The following is a 22578-nucleotide window of genomic DNA, read 5'->3' as shown; positions in this document are numbered from 1 at the left end:
TCACACTCTAACTCGTCAGCTCCGACAGCGCCTGCATTTTCTTTCGGAGCCGCTTGGAGGTTCATTAATATCATTAGCATTTAACCCCCTCCCTCTTCCCCCTCCCCTCCCCGCACATGGCTGACGTCAGACCCCGCCAGGAGTTGGGGGAAAAGCTAAGTGGGCCAGGGACGCCCTATTCCCCTCCCCGCGGCTGCCTGTCAGAGCGCTTCTGGAGATATTACTGGGGACCCAGCCCGCAGCGACAAGCACAAAGTCACGGGGTAATGAACTTCGGGGACCCTTTGCCGCTCTGTGCGCGGCTTTCCCCGGAAACTGGGACCTGGCCGCCTGTTCCCTCGGAAGACTTCCCGGCAATCTAGTTTCCCACTCCGCTCTCAGGTTTGGGCAGCGCGGAGCCCATCTGCCTGAGACCGCGGTTGTGTTTTCCTTCTTTCCTTAAAAGAGCAGCGGTCTGTAGAGATCTGGCCACACTCCGCATGCCTAATGTAGGAGAAATTGAAGACTGAGAGACAGGAATGGGGAAAGAGAGGGATTTTGTCCTTTTTGCTCCATAGGAAGACCATTTTCGTGTCTCCATCTCTGTCCTTCACTATTCCTCTCTTGCTGTCCTCTTCCCTTCTTCCTCGATCCGCCTGTCCTCTCTCCGTTTGTCTGTCCATGCGTGTGTCCGTACCAAGCAACATTCCCAGCAGCTGCGGTTTTGCAAGAGCGGGGGAGAAACTTGAGGATGCTTAAATTCCCACCGTGGAACGAATTCTGAGCGCCCGGGGAGCAGCGCAGCGCGCAACCGACACCCACCTGTCCGGCCCGGGAGCCTGCAGCCTGGAGGGCGGCTGGAGAGCGGCGGCGCCCGGCGGCGAGGCGGGCGCTGCCGGCCGGGACTCGGGCAGCGCCCACCAACCGCTCCGGCCCGGGACAGCCAGCATGAGCAAGCCGGCCGGATCAACAAGTGGGTACCTTTGGGGCCGCCGCGGGGCTCAGGAGCGCAGCCTGGGGCGGGCGGGAGGGGAGGCCGGGGAGTCCTGCCCTGAGCGCTGCAGCTCCGAGCCCGGGAAAGGGACTCCGGCGGCGAGTGCGCTTTGGCCCAGCTCCTCATAGACCGTGAGTCGGGATGTTTCGTGGTGAGGGAAGAATTTCGTTACCTCTGGATTGCTTGATTCCCCCTGCCCGCCCCCCCCCCCCGCCCTGGTATGGTGGGAAGGTTGAGACCCATGCTGCCCACCAGTCCCGCGAGTTGTCTCCGCTTGGCCGCCAGGTGCGGGGGGGGGGGGGGGCGACGGGGGCGGGAACTAGGCCGCAGCTCCAGGCGGCAGCACAATAACACGCTCGCTCAAAACTCCGAGCTCCAGCGCGCAAAAGCAACTCTGCGCAAAGCGGATTTGAATGGAATGCTTTGCACCCCGTTTCTAGCTATTTCAAATAATCCTGCAAACTGGGAAGCAGAAACAATTTAAAAGTCACATTTTCCTTAATCCTAAATCCGCGTAGGTCATAACTGGGGAATTTAAAGTATGGCGAACCGCTCTAGCAAAGAGGGGACCAAATCCCTAATCCCAAGGATTTTTCGAGCGGGAGCTCGGCCGAGGCAGGAGTGTGCGGCCTGTTCCCTTCGCGCGCTCCTCTCCTTCCTCAAACTTGCCTAGCTGGGGGCTCCCCTTCAGGATGGAGAGCCGCGGCTGATGTCTAACTGCCCCTAGACGCCAGAGTGTGGGGCTAAGTGTGTGTGCGAGGGCATCTTCCGGCCCAGTGCCAGCGGAACCCGAGAATGTGGAGGCCCGAGCCCGCGTAGGGCGGGCGTTGTCGCAAGGCTCGGATCTCCCCGGGGCATGTCAGTTCTCGCCTTCTGGCCCGGAGCTGCCTTTTCCGGGGGCCCAAGGCTGGGGGTGGCCCCTGTCGCAGTCCCCACGTCCTGGAGTTCTCAAACCGCCCTTGTTGCCTTCGCCCATAGCATTTGGGGCACTCCGTGTTTTCCTCAAACGCCCCCTCCCCTCACTCGCCCTCATTGTCCCGAGTCTTTGAAAGTTGGGAGAATCCAAGATACTTCTGAGGACTGATGATGAAGTCCCACTTAAGAGGGAAGCAATTTACTTTAAACGGTTGCTTTGGTTTGGGTGTTACCATTTTTAAAATTCAAGTAAAGTGAACGTGAACAAAAAGAGAAAAGGAGAAATGTTTAAACTAGGGCAGGGGGAAGAAAGAAGGAAACTTTGCAGCAGCCCAAATCCGAGCAGAGCCTTGCAGAGGCCTGGCGTTTCCAGTTAGCCTCGGGCCTACGCTGGCCCTGGCTGCTCTCCTCTCAGGGAAGCGAGGTGGGCTCGCTTTTTGTGGCCCACGATCTGGCGTGTGAGGTCCTTCCTAGAGGCGCAGAAGGAAACCGTTTCTGCTGCATTCCGAGCCTCTATTGCAAAAACCAGAGCCCGCGGGCTTTGGCAGGCCTCCTTGCTACCTCGCCCTGTGACAGGCCCTCGCCTCCTTTCCTAGAAGTAAGGAGCCTCAGACTTGTTCGTCCACTTGCGGTGTGGAGTCGCCGGGGTTGGTGTGTGTTGGGGGGAGCTTGAAAGACGAGGCCTTGGAATAGAGGGAAGGGACAGGCGCGCGGCTCGCTTCGCTGGGGGCCGTACCCGCGTCTGGTGGACTGGGACTCAGGCAAACCATCCGGACTCAGGAAAAAAAAAGGCTGAGTGACATGCTGGGGAAATTTGGGCGCTCTCCAACTTCCCAAGAGCCTGAGTTCGGCCTCGGAAGCCTGAGACCCATGGCAGGTTCGGCCGCCGCCGGGGAAGTTCCTCAGGCCCGCAGGAAGGCAGCCCCCTCCCGCGGCGCCGCTGCATCCCGGCCTTCTCCAGACAGGTGGCGGCAGCCGGGCCGAAAACTGCGGCCCTCGGGCACCGGGCGGCGAGGAGGTCGGCGCGCAGCGGGCGAGGTCAGGACCGAGCCGGGCGGCGAGGTCTGCAGCCCCCGCCTCGCTCGGTTTCGCACAGCTGGAGGGCAGAGCGATGTCACCCGGGAGCCCCGCCTGGGTGGTAACAAGACCCCGGCCAGTCACCCCTGCAGCCCAGACTAACTTCTTTCAACAGCCTCTGATGGTAATTACAGTAATCGAAGCTGCCATATATCTTTAGGCAATTATGACACACAAAAAGCCCCGAGGGGACCCCCTGGCGAGGGAAGTTAAGAACGGTTTTCCAGCCTCAGGAAACTCCCGCTTGCCTCACGTCGGAGCTCGCTCGGTTTGCTAAATGAGAGGAGCTTTGCAACGGGGTCAACCAGCTTGTCTGGTGACCCCAAGTCACCTTAACGTGGCTGGGTGGCGGAGTCTGAGGCACAGACCCACTCTGCCCCGGAATTTTCGCGTCCCTCCCTCCTGTGCCCCGCCCCAGGCAAGTCGGCCGGCCTCTAATCTGCCCCGGGAGCCGAGGCCCCGGAGGTCTGCGCCGAGGCAGGACCCACCCGCAGCTGTGGCGGCCCCTCGGGGCGACTGTCGAGGAGCCCCGACCCCCGCCCCCAGCTGGAGAGCGGTCACCCACCCCGCACCGGTCCTCCCTGCGCCCCATGGGGTTCTCCAGAGATGTGGTGTGTCCCTGTCCTCCTGTCTGGATGGGAAGTGTGTGTGTGTGGGGGGGAGAGAAACACCACAACTGGTGCTTCTGCGCCCTCATCTTGGCATCATCAAAAGTGCCACCGGAAAGAGGACAGCTGGGGCGACAGGATTGTTGAATCCCAAACATGGACCCCAGCTCAGCCAGAGGGCGCGTGTCATGCTGGGAAGGATGGTTGCAAAATAAGGAAACCAAGTTTACTGTTTGCAGCGTGAGTGTGATGCAGCTGAGCTCAAGTCCCCGGCTGCTGGGTGCCTGTGAGTTCCCATGGGCCCAGCGACAGGCCCAGGGGGGAGAGGGACAAGCCCCGCTGTGGCTTCGCCTGGCTCTCTCCAGCCACTTCCTCCCCCCACCCCAGCACAACCTTTCCTCCCACCCTGCAGGAAAGGGAGCGCCGAGGCGGTGGTCGCCGTGCCGCGCGCCTCCCCCACCGGCCTTTGTCGCCGTCTGAATTCCCATGCTACTCTTTTTGACGGGTCACTGGTGGCTCTATAGGCAGGTGCTATGGCGGGGTTGTAATTACCCCGGCCGAGCTTGGTCGTTACCGAACCCCTACCCCCACCCAGGCCGCTGGGCTCTCCATGCCCCCCTCCTTCCCGGCCCCCAGCAGCTCCTCCAGGGCCTTGCTCAAGGAATCGCGCCCGCCAGGACGCCTCGGAATCCACGAGCAAGTTTCCACTTCCACCTCGGGGCCCTCCCCACGTGGTGCCCTGGCCTCCTCTATTCCCCTGGCCGGGGGGGTTCTGACTCGCCTCCCTGCACCCCAGCCTGATAGCGCTCCCCAACCTGAGTGCTCCGGGCAGCAACAGTCCAGCTTCACAGAGGCGGAGGCCTTCCGGGCCCAGACTGGAGGCCTTGGGTGGAGTCGCAACGGGAAAATTTAATGTAAAGAAGTTAATTATTACTACCATCATTACTATTATCAAAGTGTGGCCACTTTAATACTTCGTGAGAGGAAAGATTTCTAAGTCCCTATCGCTTCAGGCTGGTTGGACTGTTGAACCTTAGAGAAAAGAGTTCCCTCCCTCCTGAATTTTGGAATACCACCCTCTCCCTAACGTTCCTCCGAGGTCCGAAGCCACCCCAGGCTTGAGGGGATTCCAAGAAAAGTTCTCATAAGCCAGGCGACCGTCGAGGCCAATAGGGGTGGAGGGCAGACCAGAGAAACCAGCTAGCTCCTTTAAAATATCAGCCTCCCACAGCGGAGGAAAAACAGGCAGGCAGGGACCCACCCGACCCGCGATCTGGTGTGAGGAGGTGGGTCTCAGAGGAAGAACTTGGGGAGTGGAGGGGGTAGGGCCGGGTGGCTGTCCCGCGCTAACCTGCGAAGGAACCGCGCACGCGCCGCTCTCTCCTTTGCCCAGCCCGGTGCTAGTTACTTTGGGGGGGAAATGCTTTTTTCCCTAAAAGAAATAATTTCTCAAAAGCGATCCACTAAGCATTTTTTAAAATAGGTAAAGCGAAAGTTGGGCAATTACCACTACCCTTATTATCATTAATAATCCTGGTATTAGCATTACAATAATAATCCTAATAATAACAACCGCCCGGCAGCTCAGAGAAAACTCGATTGCCTTCCAGCTGCCATCCCCGGTTCCAGCCGTGTTTGTTTTTCTTCTTTCCCCTTTTACATTTCAAGTTTGTCTCCTCGCGCGCTAACAACTTTCTCTGTTAAATGCGAGAGCGGGGGAGGGAGGCGGCCAAACTTTCCGCGGAGCAGAAAGGCAGCGGCGGGCCGTGCTGCCGCCCCGGCCTGCTGTAATCTTTTATTCCAAAATGGGTCTCGGCGATTAGAAGAGACCCAAATACATGTAGCGGTGCATGAATAATGCTCATTGTAGGAAACTGACACTTGCTCAAGGAAAAAAAGTTTGGCTATAAAATCACTTCATTATTTGCTTTTACCGCAGCTTCAGTGCTAATCCCTTCAGAGGTCAGATTGCTTAGCATCTCTCTCTCTCCCGCTCCCCCTTGCCTCCCTCTTCTCCGCCCTCCCTGTCGTCCCTTCCCCCCTTGCCTGTCTTTCCTGCTATTGCAGGCCGTATTTTAGATATCCCCTGTAAAGTGTGCGGCGACCGCAGCTCGGGGAAACACTACGGGGTCTACGCCTGCGACGGCTGCTCGGGGTTTTTCAAACGGAGTATCCGAAGGAACAGGACGTATGTCTGCAAATCCGGAAACCAGGTACCTCGGCCAGGGCCGCGCGGCCGGCTCCCCTTCGCCGCCTCCCCCTCCTTTGTTTGTGCCCAGGCCTCCTCCGAGTTTCCAAGCTGCTGAGGAGAGACCGAGCCCTGACCTCTCCCTTCCTCTCCCCTCCTTCCCGCCTCAGCTCTCGGAGGCCTTTCCGCGTGGGAAAGGCGGGAAGAGGTAAGGGAAGATACAGGAGTGTGCAGGGGGGAATCTGAAATCCGGGCTCCTCCCTGCACACACACACCCCCCAACCCCGCTTTTTGTAATTCTCTCCCAGACTTTGACACTGGGTATGGCCCTCACCCAGCTGCTTTAGAGCCAGCCCAGGGGGCCTAAGGAACTTTAGAGTCTAAACCACACGTTGCAAGCTGGAGGAAAGGCTACGTTGTGTTGCCCGCACCCTACCCCGCTCCCCCGCTCTGAGCAGCAGCCCCAGCTCGGTGCCTTGACCCCTGCCTACCGTGGCAGAAGTAAAAGGCACAAGGCGTCCCAGGCAAGGCTGCCACCCAAGGTGAGTGTGGCCATCTGGAGCACAGGACTTGCTGTGTGAAGGGCTTTGTCCTTTCAACTTCGGAGAAGCAGGACTGCACTGGAAGTGAGCAGTGGAGCTTCGGCTTCCATGAGGCTTTAGCTGGGCCTTGTCAGGAAAGGGCAGAATGGGCAAGAAGAGAAGGCTCTCAAGGAAGGGGTGACTGGGATCCTCTCCAAGCCTCCCATATCTTCTCTTTCTCCGTTTAGAAGATGTGCCTGGTTGGTTGTGTTTTGGTCTTGAGCAGGCAGAATGGTCTCAAAAAGACAAGGGAGTTTAGAGCACGGGCTGAGAGTGAGCCAAAGCTTCCAGAAAGAAAAAGTAGGACCCCCTGACTCAGTTTCCAGCTCAGTAATGGGATCATTTTAGGGAGACCAGTCTTTTGGTTCCACACTGCCTTTTCCTAGGTCAGGCACACACACTCTCAGCACAGAGCTACCACCTTGACTCCCAAGAAGACCCTGGAGAGTGTATTAGTCAGAAGTCATCCCTTGGTAACCAAAATGGTAAAACATCTTCACTAATTAATATTTATATATGATATACATATATACACACACACACACATATTGTCTGGAGCTAGCGAATTACTCTTTTTTCTAAAGCTGTGTCTGCTCATATCAATTTCCAATAGATTTGGATTATCAACAAAAATAAGAAGATACTTACATTTGGATAAGTTATTTTGAACTCCAGCCCTGGTTCCCGTTTAATTGGGTACCCAGCTCTGTATCAGTTTCTAGATTACCATATGGACACATCACATTATACACATGCAGGACTGTATCCCGACAGCCCCGCAGGAATGGAGTATTGCTGTGGGTCATCAGATTTGAGCAGGCTTCTACTTAAATTACCTTTTAATTTTATGCAATGCACAGAATTAGGGAATCAAAATCTCAGATGTGATGCTTGATATTTTCAAAGGGGTTGGCTATCAATTCGAACATATTGATATCAGTCCAAGTCCTTGTAAAGGACTGATAATAGACTCATCAGGCTTGGTGTCCTCTCCTTGCAGAGAGAATAAATGGGCTGAGCTCAAGCACTCATCTTTCTCTCAAGCTTCAGATATTTATATACATGTGATCTGATTTGAAGACACTCCTAAGAACAAGTGAAGGCTTCCATTTTGCATTAGCTTGTTTATCAGAATACTAGGAAGATAATCATATGAAGATAGACATACGATTGCATTTAATAACAAGTTCTTTAACCCTCTTTACATTCAGCTATTACACTGGCCAGCAAAGATGCCCTGAAGAATTCATTTAGAAAGCAAAAATTATTTCTAGATAAACAATATTCCAATTTATTATCAACAGTAATGAGGACATATAGAAATTGTTACGAACCTCTGCCCTGCCTTTATTTTAAATACCTCAACATATTTTAAATCAGAAGGGTGGGATCTCATTTAAAAAATGTATTCAGGTGTGTAATCTTTTCCTAAAGGTTATTTCAGAAAATGTGCCTACCCCAAATTCACAGTATGTGAATTTTTTAGATTATGAAGGAAAATAAAAATACATTTATTTTTTTCTCTTTATCCCTACAGTACTTGTAACAGTTGCAAGTCATATAAATATAGGAGAGCACGAAACTTCTTAGATATTTTTGGTGTATAAAATGCATATGTAGATATGACTCTTTATGTATCTATGTATATGTTCCTTCAGGAATAACACCTAACACTGAATGAATTCCATAAGAAATTTTCTCTGTAAATTTCTTCTTCTAATAGCCAATATCTTTCCAGAAAATTGCATTAGGTAGAACATTTTTTCTCGTGCATCTCAAATAAATATTTCTAAGGCAGTAATTAGCTCTTCTTTTCCAGTTATCATGCCAATATTCTCAGTCCATATTATCATTTTGTCAGACAGTCCATCACATTATCTTCCTGGTCATATTTACATAATGGGCATTTCTAGATTTTGCCCAGGCCTTGGGCTCCTCCCTTCCCATCCTCACCTCTGTAGGCCTTGCCCTGCTAACCACTCTGGCTTCTGCCTCACCTTCCAGGAATGGCTGTGTTTCCATGAATCTGGGGCTAAGGCCAGTCTTTAAGACAACTTTAACCTGCTAGTTATAAGGATGGCTTCAAGTACAACACCAGGAGTGAGGAAACAAGAGAGTGAAGAATAAATGGGAAATATGTATCCGACAAATAAATGCCCCCCCCCCCCCCCGCCCCAAGTGACAGAAAGAAGTAGACTCGAGACCCGAAGGCGGAAAGAATAGTTGATGGGAGAGGGGCGTGGTGAGGATCCTGGCTGACAAGCCTGCTCCTAACTGAGCTCTGAAGCCTCCTCCTCTGGGGCCAGGTCGCTGTCTTCGGTCCTGAAAAGTCTCGTCCCTGTTCCACGACCTCCGAGCCTGGCGGAAGCTCCCCTCCAGAGCTTCTCCTCCCAACACGGCAGAGTCAGGCAAACCAGGCGCTTTGACCCTTCACTTGCATGGCGAAGGACTTTTCCTCCTTATCCACTTTCACAGGGTCAGGGGCTGTTCCTTTTGAAGGAGCTCCGGGGAATCCTGGCCCTCTCCCAACCTAGCCCTGCTCGTGCCCAAGGCCTCCGAGTTTCACGGACCCAGGCTTGCAGCTCCGAGATCGGTGGCGGGGTCCCTTCCTGCCTCCACGTTTCCCCCGACCCGGTGCCGGCTTCGAGTCTCCAGTCTAAAGGCCCTGGGGCACGCTGACCGCCTGCGCTCTGTTCCAGGGAGGCTGCCCGGTGGACAAGACGCACAGAAACCAGTGCAGGGCGTGTCGGCTGAAGAAGTGTTTGGAAGTCAACATGAACAAAGATGGTAATCAGTACAGCTTTTTATTTCTCTAATGTTGGTTGACTAGTAAGTAAATTATATGTACAGAAAATACATGGCACTCCAATGCATGTAAATCATCTCTGGAGCACTTCTTTCCAGATGCTGGGAATTGGCCTCGGACTTTCAGTCTTATCCTTCCGTCTCTCTGCATGAGCCCCCACCCCCACCCCCACCCCACTGAACTCTGGAGGTATGGTCCACACCCACATAGGAAACTTGCGCCCCACAAGCACCCCCACGAAGACAGCGCTCTCGGGACCCGGCTCTGCTGGGCACACACGTGCGCGGTACTTCCTGCTCCTCGTCCTAATACCTCTTCTCACCTCTCCTTGCAGCCCTTTTGTGGCCACCTCTAAGCCTGTTAGCCTTCCGCAGGATCTCGCTGTCGGGATAGTCTCCGAGGTTGGAGACTGTGGGGACTGGGAGACTGTGCTGGAGGAGGAAGGGCAGAGACACAAACACGCGGAATTTCGAGCCCGTGTTTGTTAATTCATCAAGATTCCCAAACCAGGACGGCCACTGTGGCGATCTGGGCTTTTTCTCTCGGTTCTACAAAAAGGGGCTGGAGAGGCAGGGTGACGCCTGTGGGTGCCTCGGACACCCGACTTTCAGAAGGCTCTTAAACTCGTTCAACAAGAACTAGGACATCAGATGCTTTTCGGGCGGAGAGCGCAGTCCGAGTGCGTGCCCAGTGGTGGCCTGGCGAGGGCGCCCCAGGCCTGGCCGGGGGCCGGGGTCATGGCCGGGAGGGAGGAATAGGGCCTCAGAACAGGATGCTGAGAGGGTTTGCCTTGGCCACGGTCCGGGCTGGGTGGCAGCTCCAGGAGGCACAGCGCCCGTTGGGGAGAGCTCCTTCCTCAGCGGCGCAGGAAGCAGGAGGGAACGTCCAACCTGTTGAACTTGTGTATTGACAAGTTGTCAAGCTCTGGGAGCGGAAGATTGCCCTGAATTAATTTGTTTGTTTAAACTGTTGGCGGTAATTGTCACATCTCCCCTGCCTTCCTCCAGCACACTCCAAGACGGGCTCTCCCTCGTTCCATCCCCCAATGTGTCCCCGGCTAGGGTCCTTTTCTCCGGAGGCCCTCGGAGGCCAAACACCCTTTCCGCGGGGGGGTGGAGGTGGGGGGAGCCGGTTGGGCTGAGCGGGAAAAGTCTGTGTAGGGATGCAGTGCCTGGCTGGGCACAGTGCTCCCTCTCCCCTTTGTCAGTGACAAGGATACCCAACTACTCCCCCCCGCCCCCCCCCCGCCCAGGGTCTCTCTCTGCGACCTCCCCTGGGTGGGGAAGAGCCCTGAACGCACAAGAGAACACACCTAGTCTTGCTGGAGGCTTGGCCATTATCGTGACACTTGGGGTCCGGCTCCCCTTCTCAGCCTCAGCTCTCTCATGTCTGCAGTGTTAAGAGTGAGATCGCAGAGCGTCCTCCGCCCACCCATCCCTGTCCCCCCCTCTCTTCACCTCTGAGTGACCTTGCCTGCCCAGACGGCGCGTTTGGCCCGGGAGCTCGGCAGCAGCTAAGTGTTGTCGAGTCTCTGATCCTGGGCATTCGTCCATCTGTCTGTCTCTGCAGCCGTGCAGCACGAGCGGGGGCCTCGGACGTCCACCATTCGCAAGCAGGTGGCCCTCTACTTCCGTGGACATAAGGAAGAGAATGGGGCGGCTGCGCACTTCCCCTCGGCCGCGCTCCCCGCGCCGGCGTTCTTCACCGCAGTCACGCAGCTCGAGCCCCATGGCTTGGAGCTGGCCGCTGTGTCCGCCACCCCGGAGCGGCAGACTCTCGTGAGCCTGGCTCAGCCCACGCCCAAGGTCCGTGCCCTTGCTGGACTCTAGGGAGTCTGGTGGCCAACTGAGGGCGGGTGTGGGGGGCACCCATCTCTCCGGAGCTAGGATGGGGTCAAGCCAAAGACAGAGCGACCTCGCGTGGTGCTCAGGGTCGGGCTCTGCAGGGAGCTGTCGGTCCCCCACTCTCCTCTGTTAAGCCGGGAGTGTTCAAATTTTAGTGGACAGTAGAGTCACTCTCTGAGCTGGCTACAACGTGGACTCCCTGGCTCATCCCCCATAGAGTCCCTTTCAGCAAGTTTGAGGTGGGGCCCAGGAATTCGCACCTTTAAACAATGCCCTGGTGTGGAGTCCCGGCTGAACTGAGGGGCAACCTCGGTATCTCCAGAGACCAGAAGAGCACTTCTGTTTTTAGGAGAAAGGAGTTGGCTGCAGCTGGCAGAGAAGAGTCCCTGTGTGGCAGATTGCAGGGATCTGTTTTTCTGGGGCAAGGCTGTGGGTCCCTAATGCAGCAACAACGGGTGGAGCTCACCTGTTAGGACAGTTTGAGGAAGCTGGCTTGGTCTTCCGCTCTCCCTTCACCCTCTTCTGAGATGCATGTATTTGTACCAGGATTGAGTCTCTATTGAGCAGGGCCACAGCCTGAACCACTTCAAAAGGCTGCCACCTAGGGACTACCTTCCAGGCTTCCAGCTGGTACCTACCCAAAGCACCCACTCCAGGCCGCGAAGGGGAGGGCCAGCTGCAGCCCCAAACTGCAGGGAAGCCAAACACCTGGGCACACGCACAAGCACAATATTTAATATTGCTTTCTTACCCTTGATGTGTATAATAAGCTTGGGAAAGTAGTGTTATGAATATGTTGTCAGTTATGAATGGGAATGCTCTGTGAATGATTAAGATGTCTAATTGAAATATTTCCATAATATACTAATCCTTTCTAAAAATACTCATATGCATATTTGTGTTTGGGATGCCTATTAATTTATACTTTTTTCACATCTATTTTTATTTACACAAATGCAAGCAGCTCTTGTCTAAATTGGGAGACAGGCCTGGCACTTGGCTCCGTCGGAGGAAAATTTGCTGCAGGGGATAGAAAAGCCAGATGCCCCTCTGGAAGGAACAGGTCCCCAAAGACTGGAAATGGGCCTTTCCCAGTGGTTATTATTTCTCAAATTCTATAGATATAGATGTTTGTTTTTTGTCTACCAGTGGCAACTGCCTGTTGAAGCAGAACATCCAAATGCCTATCTCCTTCCCTATTCTAATTAGGAAATTAAAAGTTTGGCTCTTCCTGCAAAGCTGTGGTTTCCTCACTCCCTGGTGTTTCTCTTTCTTCCCCGCTCAGTACCCCCATGAAGTGAATGGGACCCCAATGTATCTGTATGAAGTGGCCACAGAGTCCGTGTGTGAATCAGCTGCCAGGCTTCTGTTTATGAGCATCAAGTGGGCTAAGAGTGTACCAGCTTTCTCCACACTATCTTTGCAGGACCAGGTATGACCAAGAGGGCACTGAGCTTTTGGGGAAGGGGACTGGGGAAAGAAAAAAAACCAACAGTGGTCAGCCTTATGAAACTGGAGGTCACCTGGATAAATCCTGAAGGCCAGGCATCCATTCTTAACAGCAACGAGGAAACAATTTTTATTAGCTTCCTACGATGGGTTCAAAATATCTAGCTATGGAATCCTTACTAAGAAAGGTAATTATGTTATTTCAGGAAGGTTGGATCTGGTCTATGAAAAACAAATATACAAAAACATTATCTCTCTCTCTTTTTTTAGGTTTAACTGAAACATCAAATTTAATCACAAATTTAAAAAATCTTAATGACATTTAAAATTGCTAATAAGACAATGTTTCTTAAGAATATGGGACCTGAGAGAAATAGGTGATGAGAGTATTTGCCTGTAAGATTTTCAGAGCTAGTCTCATTATTTTATGTTCACAGCTTTATATTTTCCATTGTGATACTCACGACCTTGACCACTAATTGATGAGCATGTTTGCTTATGGGGTGCATTGCACACCTCCTACTGGCTAGGATCTCCCTTAATTCTTGAAGTACTTTTAGAGATTTTGTAAACAAATGGACATTGTGCATAATTCTGTGGTTGTAAATGACAGTCAGAGGGAGAAAAAGTATATGCTGCTTAAAATTACATCATAACGAAGGCCAGAAATTTTGTTGTTAGGGATCTCAGAAATAACCTCTGCCAGAATTTTTCTAATCTTAAGGGAAAGAAAGAAAACGAAGGGTTCATAACCATTGGCCGTTACCAGTACATTCGTGAAAATTAATGACAAATTTCTCAAAGGGCTAATAAGTAGTTTTGGAAAGCAAGTGGCTTATATCTTTAGTTCATTTTATACCTAATTAAAGCATAATGGTGCCCTTTAATATTGAAGTATGTTTCCTACAGAGAGACCTAGCAATGTGCTCAAAACATTTAATCTTCTAGCATGGGATGTTCTTTTTTCCATAGCCTGGACTTTCAGACATGATCAGAATTAGATATTGTTTACCTTGCATTTTAAAGTATTATTTTCTGTACCTAATGCAATAAAACTATAAATAAAGCATTTTCAAAATTAAACCTTTTTGGTCTGATTGTGATTTTGGTTACAAGCCTTCACAATTCAGCTCTTAGCTCCCAGAAGGAAATACCTTCACATAAATCATCCAGAATTGACTGGTTTTTGAGAGATTTTTCAAAAACAGATTTTTTTCAAAATAGTTAGTTTCTATCTTTGACCAGGTTTGCTGGTTGACTCTAACCATTTGCTGTGTGTGTGCGTGCGTGTGTGTGTGCGTGTGTGTGTGCGCGCGCACATGTGTACTGGCTACTTTCTCTGAAAACCGGTATTTGTATACTCTTTAATACAAACAAAATTTACTTACTGTTTGCCACTTAGCCCTTCAGTGGAAACCCTTCAACAACAAGCAAACTGCAATGAAGTGGAATCCAGTATTTTAATTTGGAAAAGGAGCCAGATTTTCATTTTAAATATTCAGTAGCACATTTTATTAGAGTGAAAATGACAAGCACCTTGATGCTGTCCACTTATGAGTCTCAGAAAAATCAGGCAGTGAGATGAGGTAAACTCAGCAAAACCCGATTAACATAATTACACCCTGATTTCCCTGCATGCCTCTTGGGAATTAGTGATCTCTCTTTCTCTCTCTCTCTCTCTCTCCCAGCCCAGCCCCCCAACCCTCTAGGAAGATGGGGGCCCAGATCTGCACGCTTAGTCTGTAATCCTCAACCCTGATAATACCAGCATTTTATATGAAGGGGATCTGCCTGCTGAGCTGCTGGTGGCATTTCATAGAGCCTGGGTCTCTGGAGAAGTTTCTAGGTGGTCGGGAATGAATAGATGCAAGGCCAAGAAGGGTAAACCCTTTTCAAAGGAAGCAAAGTTTGGGGAATTGGAATGGCTGACTCTCAGATGCCTGTGCTTATCTCTAGGCACCTTTTCAAAAAGGAAAATATGGAAAATAAAGGAAAAGCTGGAATATTCAGAGGAAAAATTACCAAGACAGGCATTTAAAGCACTTTTTAAAATAATGGAAATTTACATATTGAAATTGTTTGTAAATTTATAAATTACACACTATATTATATTATACATCTATTGTACGACAGCTGATGCTTTTGGAAGATGCTTGGAGAGAACTGTTTGTTCTAGGAATAGCACAATGGGCCATTCCGGTTGATGCTAACACTCTACTGGCTGTATCTGGTAAGAATTGCACAATTTAATGACTTTGTTGTAGAAATTACCATAAAAATACATTACTGAAAAAAGAACAACATGTAAAGAATAACAAATTCCTGCTGAACAATAGAGTATACCTGTCACTTATAAATCTATATTTAAATGCAAATAATGTTGTTTTGTTGTATTCATGACTGCTTGCATTGTTATTTAAATGCAAATTACTGTGTTTGTCATCATCCAAGAGAAGATTTTACATTAACTTTCATACAATATAGCCAGTTTACAGGGAATCAGATATCTTAGAGTGACAATTGAATAGATATTGATATGCAGAATTCTGTCAAAAATCAATATTAAATCGTGAAAATGCCCTTATATTAGAGCATTTATTCCCTATTTCTATTCTAGGCATGAACGGTGACAACACAGATTCCCAGAAGCTGAACAAGATCATATCTGAAATACAAGCTTTACAAGAGGTGGTGGCCCGATTTAGACAACTCCGGTTAGATGCTACCGAATTTGCCTGTCTGAAATGCATCGTCACTTTCAAAGCTGGTAAACTGACGCAAACCCCCGCCTCCTCTCCTTCCCCAGGTTTGCCACCTCACTCACTCAGCCACCTCAGAGTCCAGACCGATAATTGCAAAAAGAGAGGATGTTTTTTAAGGGAGCTGATACTCTGGGCTGGCCCCGTTTTCCATGGTGGGGGTGCTACCTGTTCTGCTGGCCATCCATTTCCAGAGAGGTGCCTTCCCATCTGCATTTCCTGTGCTGCTTATCATATTTTCCCCCGTCTTCGTTTCTAGTTCCTACACACAGTGGTTCTGAGCTGAGAAGTTTCCGGAATGCTGCCGCCATCGCAGCCCTTCAAGATGAGGCCCAGCTAACCCTCAACAGCTACATCCATACCAGGTGACTCCTGTTTGCCTTGACCGTGTACTTAAAAGAAATTGCTTCCATTGTGAATGTGTGAGCAGGCAGTAATAAGCCAGTTCGGACCCTGTGACTAATTACCCTGTTGCCCGCCAGTTAATATAGTTAGCATCTCACTTATCTCGCAGGGTGGGTGAGAGGAGCAGATCGGGTTAGATTATCAAAGCAAAAGCATTGCCAGACCCCGTATGGCTGGCCTGGCTGAACAAGTAGATCCATCAAAACATGTGGACACATTTGCATCATCCTTGAGAGGCCATCTCTAACCCCATGGTGACTGCTGTTTAGATTTGGTGACTGGTATCCATTGAGTTATTTTGAGTCATAGCATCCATCAGGCATCTTCTGGCCAAGCAGAGCCCATTGGCAGGGGCTGTTCTTGGCTCGTTGTAGAAACGCTCAGCCCCCGGGGCTCCAGCAGCGCTCCTCCTGGCCCACCAATGGACAAGTCCACCAAGAGGTATAGACTTTGTGATCTCATTTTCAGATGAAAAAAAGCAAGGGTCTTAAAGAGTAGTGGAACCCTGGGCGCCTGGGTGGCTCAGTTGGTTAGGCGACTGCCTTCGGCTCAGGTCATGATCCTGGAGTCCCCGGATCGAGTCCCACATCGGGCTCCCTGCTCAGCAGGGAGTCTGCTTCTCCCTCTGATCCTCTTCCCTCTCATGCTTTCTATTTCTCATTCTCTCTCTCTCTCAAATAAATTAATAAAATCTTAAAAAAAAAAAGAGTAGTGGAACCCTGCTAGCTTCCTAAGTTAGGATTGCAGTAGATCCGAGGTTAGAACAGAGTTGCTTAGTATTGTTTATTCTTAGATTGACCTGGAAAGGAAGCCCATGGAAACCTGTCTCCATCATCTCAACATCACCCACAGATATTGTGCTGGGAGTAACTAAATTGAGTGGGTAGAGGCAATTCATGCCTTCCTCACCTAAGGGGTGGGGGTGGGAGAAATCCCAAGTCAGTTGTATTCGTTGGGGGTGATACTGCTTCTGCTATGAATCTGCTTATTTCTGTTTTAAATCCTCTTTTGAACACTAATGAATAAAACTGTTCCCTGTCCATGGAATATCACTGAAACTATGTTGAGTGATAGTGCCTGTGTACATGGCCTTCAAATTAAAGTGCTATGGTTTTACAATTTTAAATCCACGTTAAATTTCAGAATGTATAGTAAGCACTTAATATTTGCTCAGAATTATAAAAATGGAGCAGTACATAATTTGGGCACTTTTTGCCCACTAAAAACTAACTTGTATATCATGACTGACTCTGACATTTAAAGTCATTAAGGTATAAAGAACATTACACTGAGAAGAATATGATATCCACTTACTGATTCAGTCAAGCCTTTGCTGAGTACTCACTCCATGCAGGGCTCCTGGTGAGCATTGTGGGACACCAGAAAGAAGAAGACACTTCCCCCTTATCACTGAATGAAGTAGACAAAAGTGTTCATTCAGTTCAGACCAGCGAAGAGAGAAAAAGCAAAGTGGGGAGGGGGAGAGACGAATTCTAGTTGGTGAGGGAAAGTCTGGAAAGGCTGGGTGATGGAGGAGATAACATGTGAGCCGATCCTTGAATGGCAGGCCTTCAGCAGGGGAGAAGGGCTGCGAGGAGAGCCAGCACAGGGACTGTGGTAGAGGCACTGGAGATGCCAGAGTCCAGGGAGGGGAGTCAGAGAGGGCAGGGCCCAGCAGAAGTTTCTTCTAGGGTGACCTGAGAGAGTTCAACCACATATTAACAGAAGTCTATTTTAGGAAAATGGCAAGTATACTACTTCTCCCCAGCCTCAAAACAAAGAAGTTACTCATTGAAGGAACACATTTGCTTTGACAAGGAATTTTTATCTCATGATATGAGCTATAGCTATAATTTAATTTTTTTAGAGAAGGGGGAGGGGCAGAGAGAGAGGGAGAGAGAGAATCCCAAGCAGGCTCCATGCTCCATCCCAAGACCCCAAGATCATGGCCTCAGCTGAAACCAAGAGTCGGACACTCAACTGACTGAGCCACCCAGGCGCCCCTATAATTAATATTAATACCTAGAGTCATACATAGGACAAAACGGCATATGCCTTATTTCTTAGCTCCTTCAATCAGAGAACATTCTGCTCTAGCACTTTCCCATCTAGAAAAATAAGATCCGAAATTGAAATGAAAAGTCAGTATTGCAAACTGAGCTAATTATACATTAATTGTTAAAATCGCGAACTCAGCTCTGTAGGCTACTTCTCTAATTATCTAGGACATAAGGAAAAGGCTAGGAATTGGCGTTTCACACAAACTGTATATTATAACTGAAGATCAAATACACAGATCTGTGACAGACTACAGAACACTTATGCCTGAAAAGAAAACTTCCAGTTATTTATGCTAATGGATGAAATCAGGGACATAGATATTCTAAAAAATAATACTGAGTAGTTAGACTCTCTCTATCTCTTTCTGCCTCACACACACACACACATACACACACACACACACACACACACACACACACTGTTACTGTTTCTAGGTAGTACAGGACTCCACAAAGAACAGACAATTCATTCTTGACTAACCAGTCCCTTCCCAACTAGGAAATAAAAGAAGTAGGTGAGTAGATAATCTACATGCAGAAAGTCAAGAGCTAATGGTATAGACCATTCTCCCAAATCCATCCTTTCTGGAAGTTACTATTTCCCACGGTGAGCAAACACCGTGGGAAACCCAGCATGTTGTGTGAGTGCTATAGACACAGTGGAGGCCTCTCTAGGCAGCCACAGCCTCCCACCCACTGCAGGGTGCTTGCTTCTCGGCCTGACCCTGGGAAGGGAAACAGAGCTGTTGAAGAGAGTAAGGTAGAAGGGAGATGTGGGTCTTGGGATTACAAGGTCTGGTGGTCCTTGTCCATGGGTGATAATGAAGTGGGGCAGCAAAAGAGCCAAACGGGGTCCTCAGAGGCCCAGAAAGACTTACCAGCCTAATATCAGGTTGAAGAGAGGGACTCCCAGGTGCCCAAAGCGAAGAGACAACCGTGACAATTGTTCCCCTAGATTCTATTTGCTGGGTGAAGTTACTGGTTAGTTAAACTCAGCATTCAGCTGAGTTTAACCCCCTAACTCCTCTGAAGGAGTTTTGATATCTGTCAGTTTCTAGCATGCTGTGGCTAGGGAGGGGTTAAACCTGGCTTACTTACAGACAGGTGCCCCAGGAGTGCAGTCTTCTGGGTGGTGTGCCGTAGAGGCAGGAGCCCTCCTTGTGAAATACATAGGTAGCTGATTGTAAAAAATTGACGGAGGGAGCATCTGGGCCACAGTGAGGTTACAGGCATCTAAGGGCAGCAGAAAATTGAACTTGCCCATCTGAGCACAGACGTATGTTGGGCATCAAGAGAGGAAATTGTTAAGCAATTTCTCACATCTTTAATTACATGCCAATTTCATTGACATGAAAGTTGGATGGCACTACCACCCAACAGAACTTAGTCTTTAATTTGCAGTGTAATAAGGACGGAATTATTCCTGAGAGTGACTAAGTATAATGCCTGAATAATAATTTGGAGAATGGCTTAGAAAAGGAATCCATTTTATTTGAGGGAACGAGCCTGAGGAAGGAGCCTTGCGAATCAGAAAACGTGGATGTTAGCACTACCTTTATCCTCAGCAGCGTGGTGATTTCCTACCCTGGCAGCCTTCAGTGTATTATCTGACCCGAACTTAGTCCCAGGTTTCTTAAAATTATTTTTCCGGGGCGCCTGGGTGGCTCAGTCGGTTAAGCATCTGCCTTTGGCTCAGGTCATGATCCCGGGGTCCTGGGATCGAGCCCCCACATCAGGCTCCCTGCTCAGTGGGGAGCCTGCTTCTCCCCCTGCCTGCAGCTCCCCCTGCTTGTGCTCTCTCTCTCTCTCTCACCTCTCTCTCTCACCTCTCTCTCTCTCTCACCTCTCTCTCTCTCTCACCTCTCTCTCTCTCAAATAAATAAAATCTTTAAAAAAAATTAAAATTACTTTTTCTCCAAACCAAATGCAAGCCCTTTGCTAATGTAGAGACAGTCACCACGTGATTTTGGCAGCATCATTTAGGCTCTTCATGCCTCGACTGTTCACCCTGCAGAGCAGGGCCTGAAGCGCCTGTGGGGGCCTCCGTTGCAGGGAGGGTGGGGTAGTAAAGAGGCCCAGCCAGGAAGAGGGTGTGCCTTCAAGTACGGGGTATGACTTGACAAGAGTAATGGGTCTTACCTTGCTTTCGCGGCTTCTCCTCTTCCAGATATCCCACGCAACCCTGTCGCTTTGGAAAACTCCTGTTGCTTTTGCCAGCTTTACGATCTATTAGTCCATCAACCATAGAAGAAGTGTTTTTCAAAAAAACCATTGGCAACGTGCCAATTACAAGACTGCTTTCAGATATGTACAAATCCAGTGATATCTAAGCTCCGAGTCCCCGCTTTTCAGGATGGGACAGTATCTGATGAACTTCGACCCACAGAGAACAAGCCTCAACTAACAAACCCTTCAAGGAAGCATAAACCTGGGAATGTGTAGCCTTCAGAAAAACATGCCAGTGGACACAAAACAGTTCCAGTTGCTTTGTCCTGCTGCCTCCCCCAGGGTGGGGCAGCGGGGAAGGAAAGGGGGCATCACAGGACCACCCGAACAGAGAGAACTCCCTGCTGCCACGCCCTGGGAGGGGGGCCCCTGACTCAGGGGTTGCCGCAGGCCGTGCCATTCTGCCTCCTACCTGGAAGATCGGGCTGAACTCTCAAAAGCTGAACCATCAGTAGAACTTTCTTTTCCTTTTTAGCGTACGAAGTTGGGTAACCAAATAGAGCTCTGTGTATAACATCATACGGCAGCCTTCAGAACTATTTTACGTTGGAGAATTTATTTTAAAAAATAATGGTTAGGTTTTAAAGCAAAAGTTTTATCAAAAGTTTTTCTTCTATCGTAATACATCATGAAGTGGCCTTCAGGACTGAGTTAGTAAATGAAAGGTAGCTTATGCCGTGAGACTTGCTTTTTCTCTATTTTCTCTCCTTTCTCTTTCTTTTGTTCTTCTCCTTCTTCTTCCCCTCCTCCTCCTCCTCAATACCATAGGCCAGGCAACCTTGTCCAAGGAACTGGTGGACGAAAATGAGATTCTCACCAGGACTTCAGGTTGGATAACATCTCAAAAATAGAAGAGCTTTACTGAAAGAACACAAGTTGAGGGAGGATGAATAAAAACAGCAAAACCAAATAAAGTGGAGGTGAAGGATGAGGCAGATCGCTGTCCCGTTAACAAAGTGCTGAAACCAAAGGCGATGGGGGTCCAAACTCGTGTTTCAGCGAGTCACACCAGAGTAAACGAACAGAGACATGATGTCAGAAGGAACCACAGGGAGATGAAGGCTAAAATGTTTCTTGATTGATCCATTGCTAACAGCCTGAGACTCTTCAATGCCTTTCAGAAAACCGGTTTCTAGTAAAGCCTTGAACGCGCGCATGCACACACACACACACACACACACACACACACCGTCCTACACTATAAGCTGCTCCTTTGGTATGAATCTATACTTATGGAAATGTAGAAACAACCATTTTAAAATAGCTGCTGTACTTTTCCCATTTTGATTTATTAGGTACTAGCACTGAGGAAAAATATTCAGCACTTGGACTATCATAGGATGAGTAAAACTTTTCTTGTACAAAGTGAATTAACTGATTTGTGAAGTTAAAAGGTTGTACTCATTGTATTTACAAAGAATAAAAATATATTGGATTTAAAGGAACTCTACCTGATTTCTTAGCCTCCCTCCCCAGCTGGCTCTTGCCTGCCAGCTACGAGGTGGCCCTGTCAGCTGGTGTAGAAACTGAAACTCAGAGCACTCCAGCTTGAAGAACTGAACCACAAAGGCAATTTCCTTTTTACAGTGAATCCCATTTGTAAAATGATGAATAAAGACATAAAACATAAGATTCTGTTCTCTGCAGTTCTCAAATGTAATTGCATCTGTTAGAAAAATTGCTGTGTGAAGACGAAAGACGCCGATTAACAGAGTCTTCATTCACTCACTCCTCTAACTCTCTCACCACCATTTCAGTCCTGACCAGGAACTTGAAATCATTTAATGATCAAAAAGATAAAGTGTGAGGATTTGCATTGGTGAGTAAGATGTGGAAGGAGCAGTAAAAAGTGCTTTCAGAGGTTCCCAGCAAATCTCAGGGCACCGGCCCCACTGCCAGAGGCCAGTGGCGGAAATCAGAGGTGCCCAAGGCCAGGGGTGCCGTGGGTTCATCCTGGGAAGCAGCTCCAGCAAGAGTCTGGAGCAGAGCTACTAGCAACTCTTGGCTAATTTGACCTTAGAGATTGCATGTGTGGAAGGTCGACCAGGCAGGCACTCCTCTGCTGAGTCCACACAGAGGAGAAGTGAGTCTTAGAGAAAAGCAAGGTACTCAACAAGGTACTGCAACGTTCCTGGCAACACTGTTCATGTTTGACAATGAAAATGTCCACCAGTGGAGAATAGGTACCCCGTGGCATATACAGTATTATACATAAAGCCAACAGTTAGAGCGAGTAGACTCAAGCCGGTGTATTCAACAAGGGTCCATGTTGTGAAATACAGTGTGCGAGTGGGTGGGAAATGAATCACAGAGCATGCATAGAGCTTGGTGTTTATGTAAAGCTTTACAGCTTACAAAACAAGACCAGATTATGTTTATAGATGCGTAAATATATCACAAACATTTAAAATAAACATGAGTAGGATAAACACCAACAGCATAATGGTGGTTACATTTGGGAACGTATGGGATTAGTGAAAGGTACCAAGAAGATGCTAAAATGGCTTATTTCATAAGACAAAAAAGAACCGGAAACAAATATGAGATCAGTGACAAGATTTGGTAAAGCTGAGCAAAGGGTCTAAGGCTATTCCTCCCCGTCTTGGTCAAGTTCTGCTTCAAGAATGCTAAATAACCCCCAAAGCTTACACCAGCGAACTTGAACTTCCTGCTCTGGACACTGCAGG

General features: G+C 49.4%; 1 protein-coding gene and 1 long non-coding RNA gene across 2 annotated transcripts; one reads left to right on the top strand and one right to left on the bottom strand.

Annotated features, from left to right (window-relative positions):
• The first annotated feature begins 204 nt into the window (after positions 1-204).
• Positions 205-21492, top strand: NR2E1 (nuclear receptor subfamily 2 group E member 1). The gene is made up of 9 exons (XM_027602802.2): positions 205-952; positions 5641-5786; positions 9042-9129; positions 10718-10953; positions 12278-12424; positions 14575-14671; positions 15059-15208; positions 15460-15565; positions 19833-21492. The coding sequence occupies exons 1-9, from the start codon at positions 928-930 to the stop codon at positions 19993-19995; spliced, it is 1158 nt and encodes a 385-aa protein (XP_027458603.1). The 5' UTR covers positions 205-927; the 3' UTR covers positions 19996-21492.
• Positions 9146-10821, bottom strand: LOC113927139. The gene is made up of 3 exons (XR_003521509.1): positions 10617-10821; positions 10461-10537; positions 9146-10072 (listed from the first exon to the last, which is right to left on the bottom strand). It is a non-coding gene; the product is annotated as an uncharacterized LOC113927139 (long non-coding RNA).
• Positions 21493-22578: the final 1086 nt, after the last annotated feature.

The sequence above is a fragment of the Zalophus californianus genome, chromosome 7 (genome assembly GCF_009762305.2).
Source record: "Zalophus californianus isolate mZalCal1 chromosome 7, mZalCal1.pri.v2, whole genome shotgun sequence".
NCBI lineage: Eukaryota > Metazoa > Chordata > Mammalia > Carnivora > Otariidae > Zalophus > Zalophus californianus.
The sequence above is the reverse complement of the archived record's forward strand: the minus strand, read 5'-3'. Positions and strand labels throughout refer to the sequence as shown.

Coding starts and splice junctions, on each gene's coding strand:
- NR2E1 (XM_027602802.2), top strand. CDS start 928: ATGAGCAAGCCGGCCGGATCAACAA. Junction 953..5,640: donor CAAGCCGGCCGGATCAACAA/GTGGGTACCTTT, acceptor CTGCTATTGCAG/GCCGTATTTTAGATATCCCC. Junction 12,425..14,574: donor CACTATCTTTGCAGGACCAG/GTATGACCAAGA, acceptor ATTGTACGACAG/CTGATGCTTTTGGAAGATGC.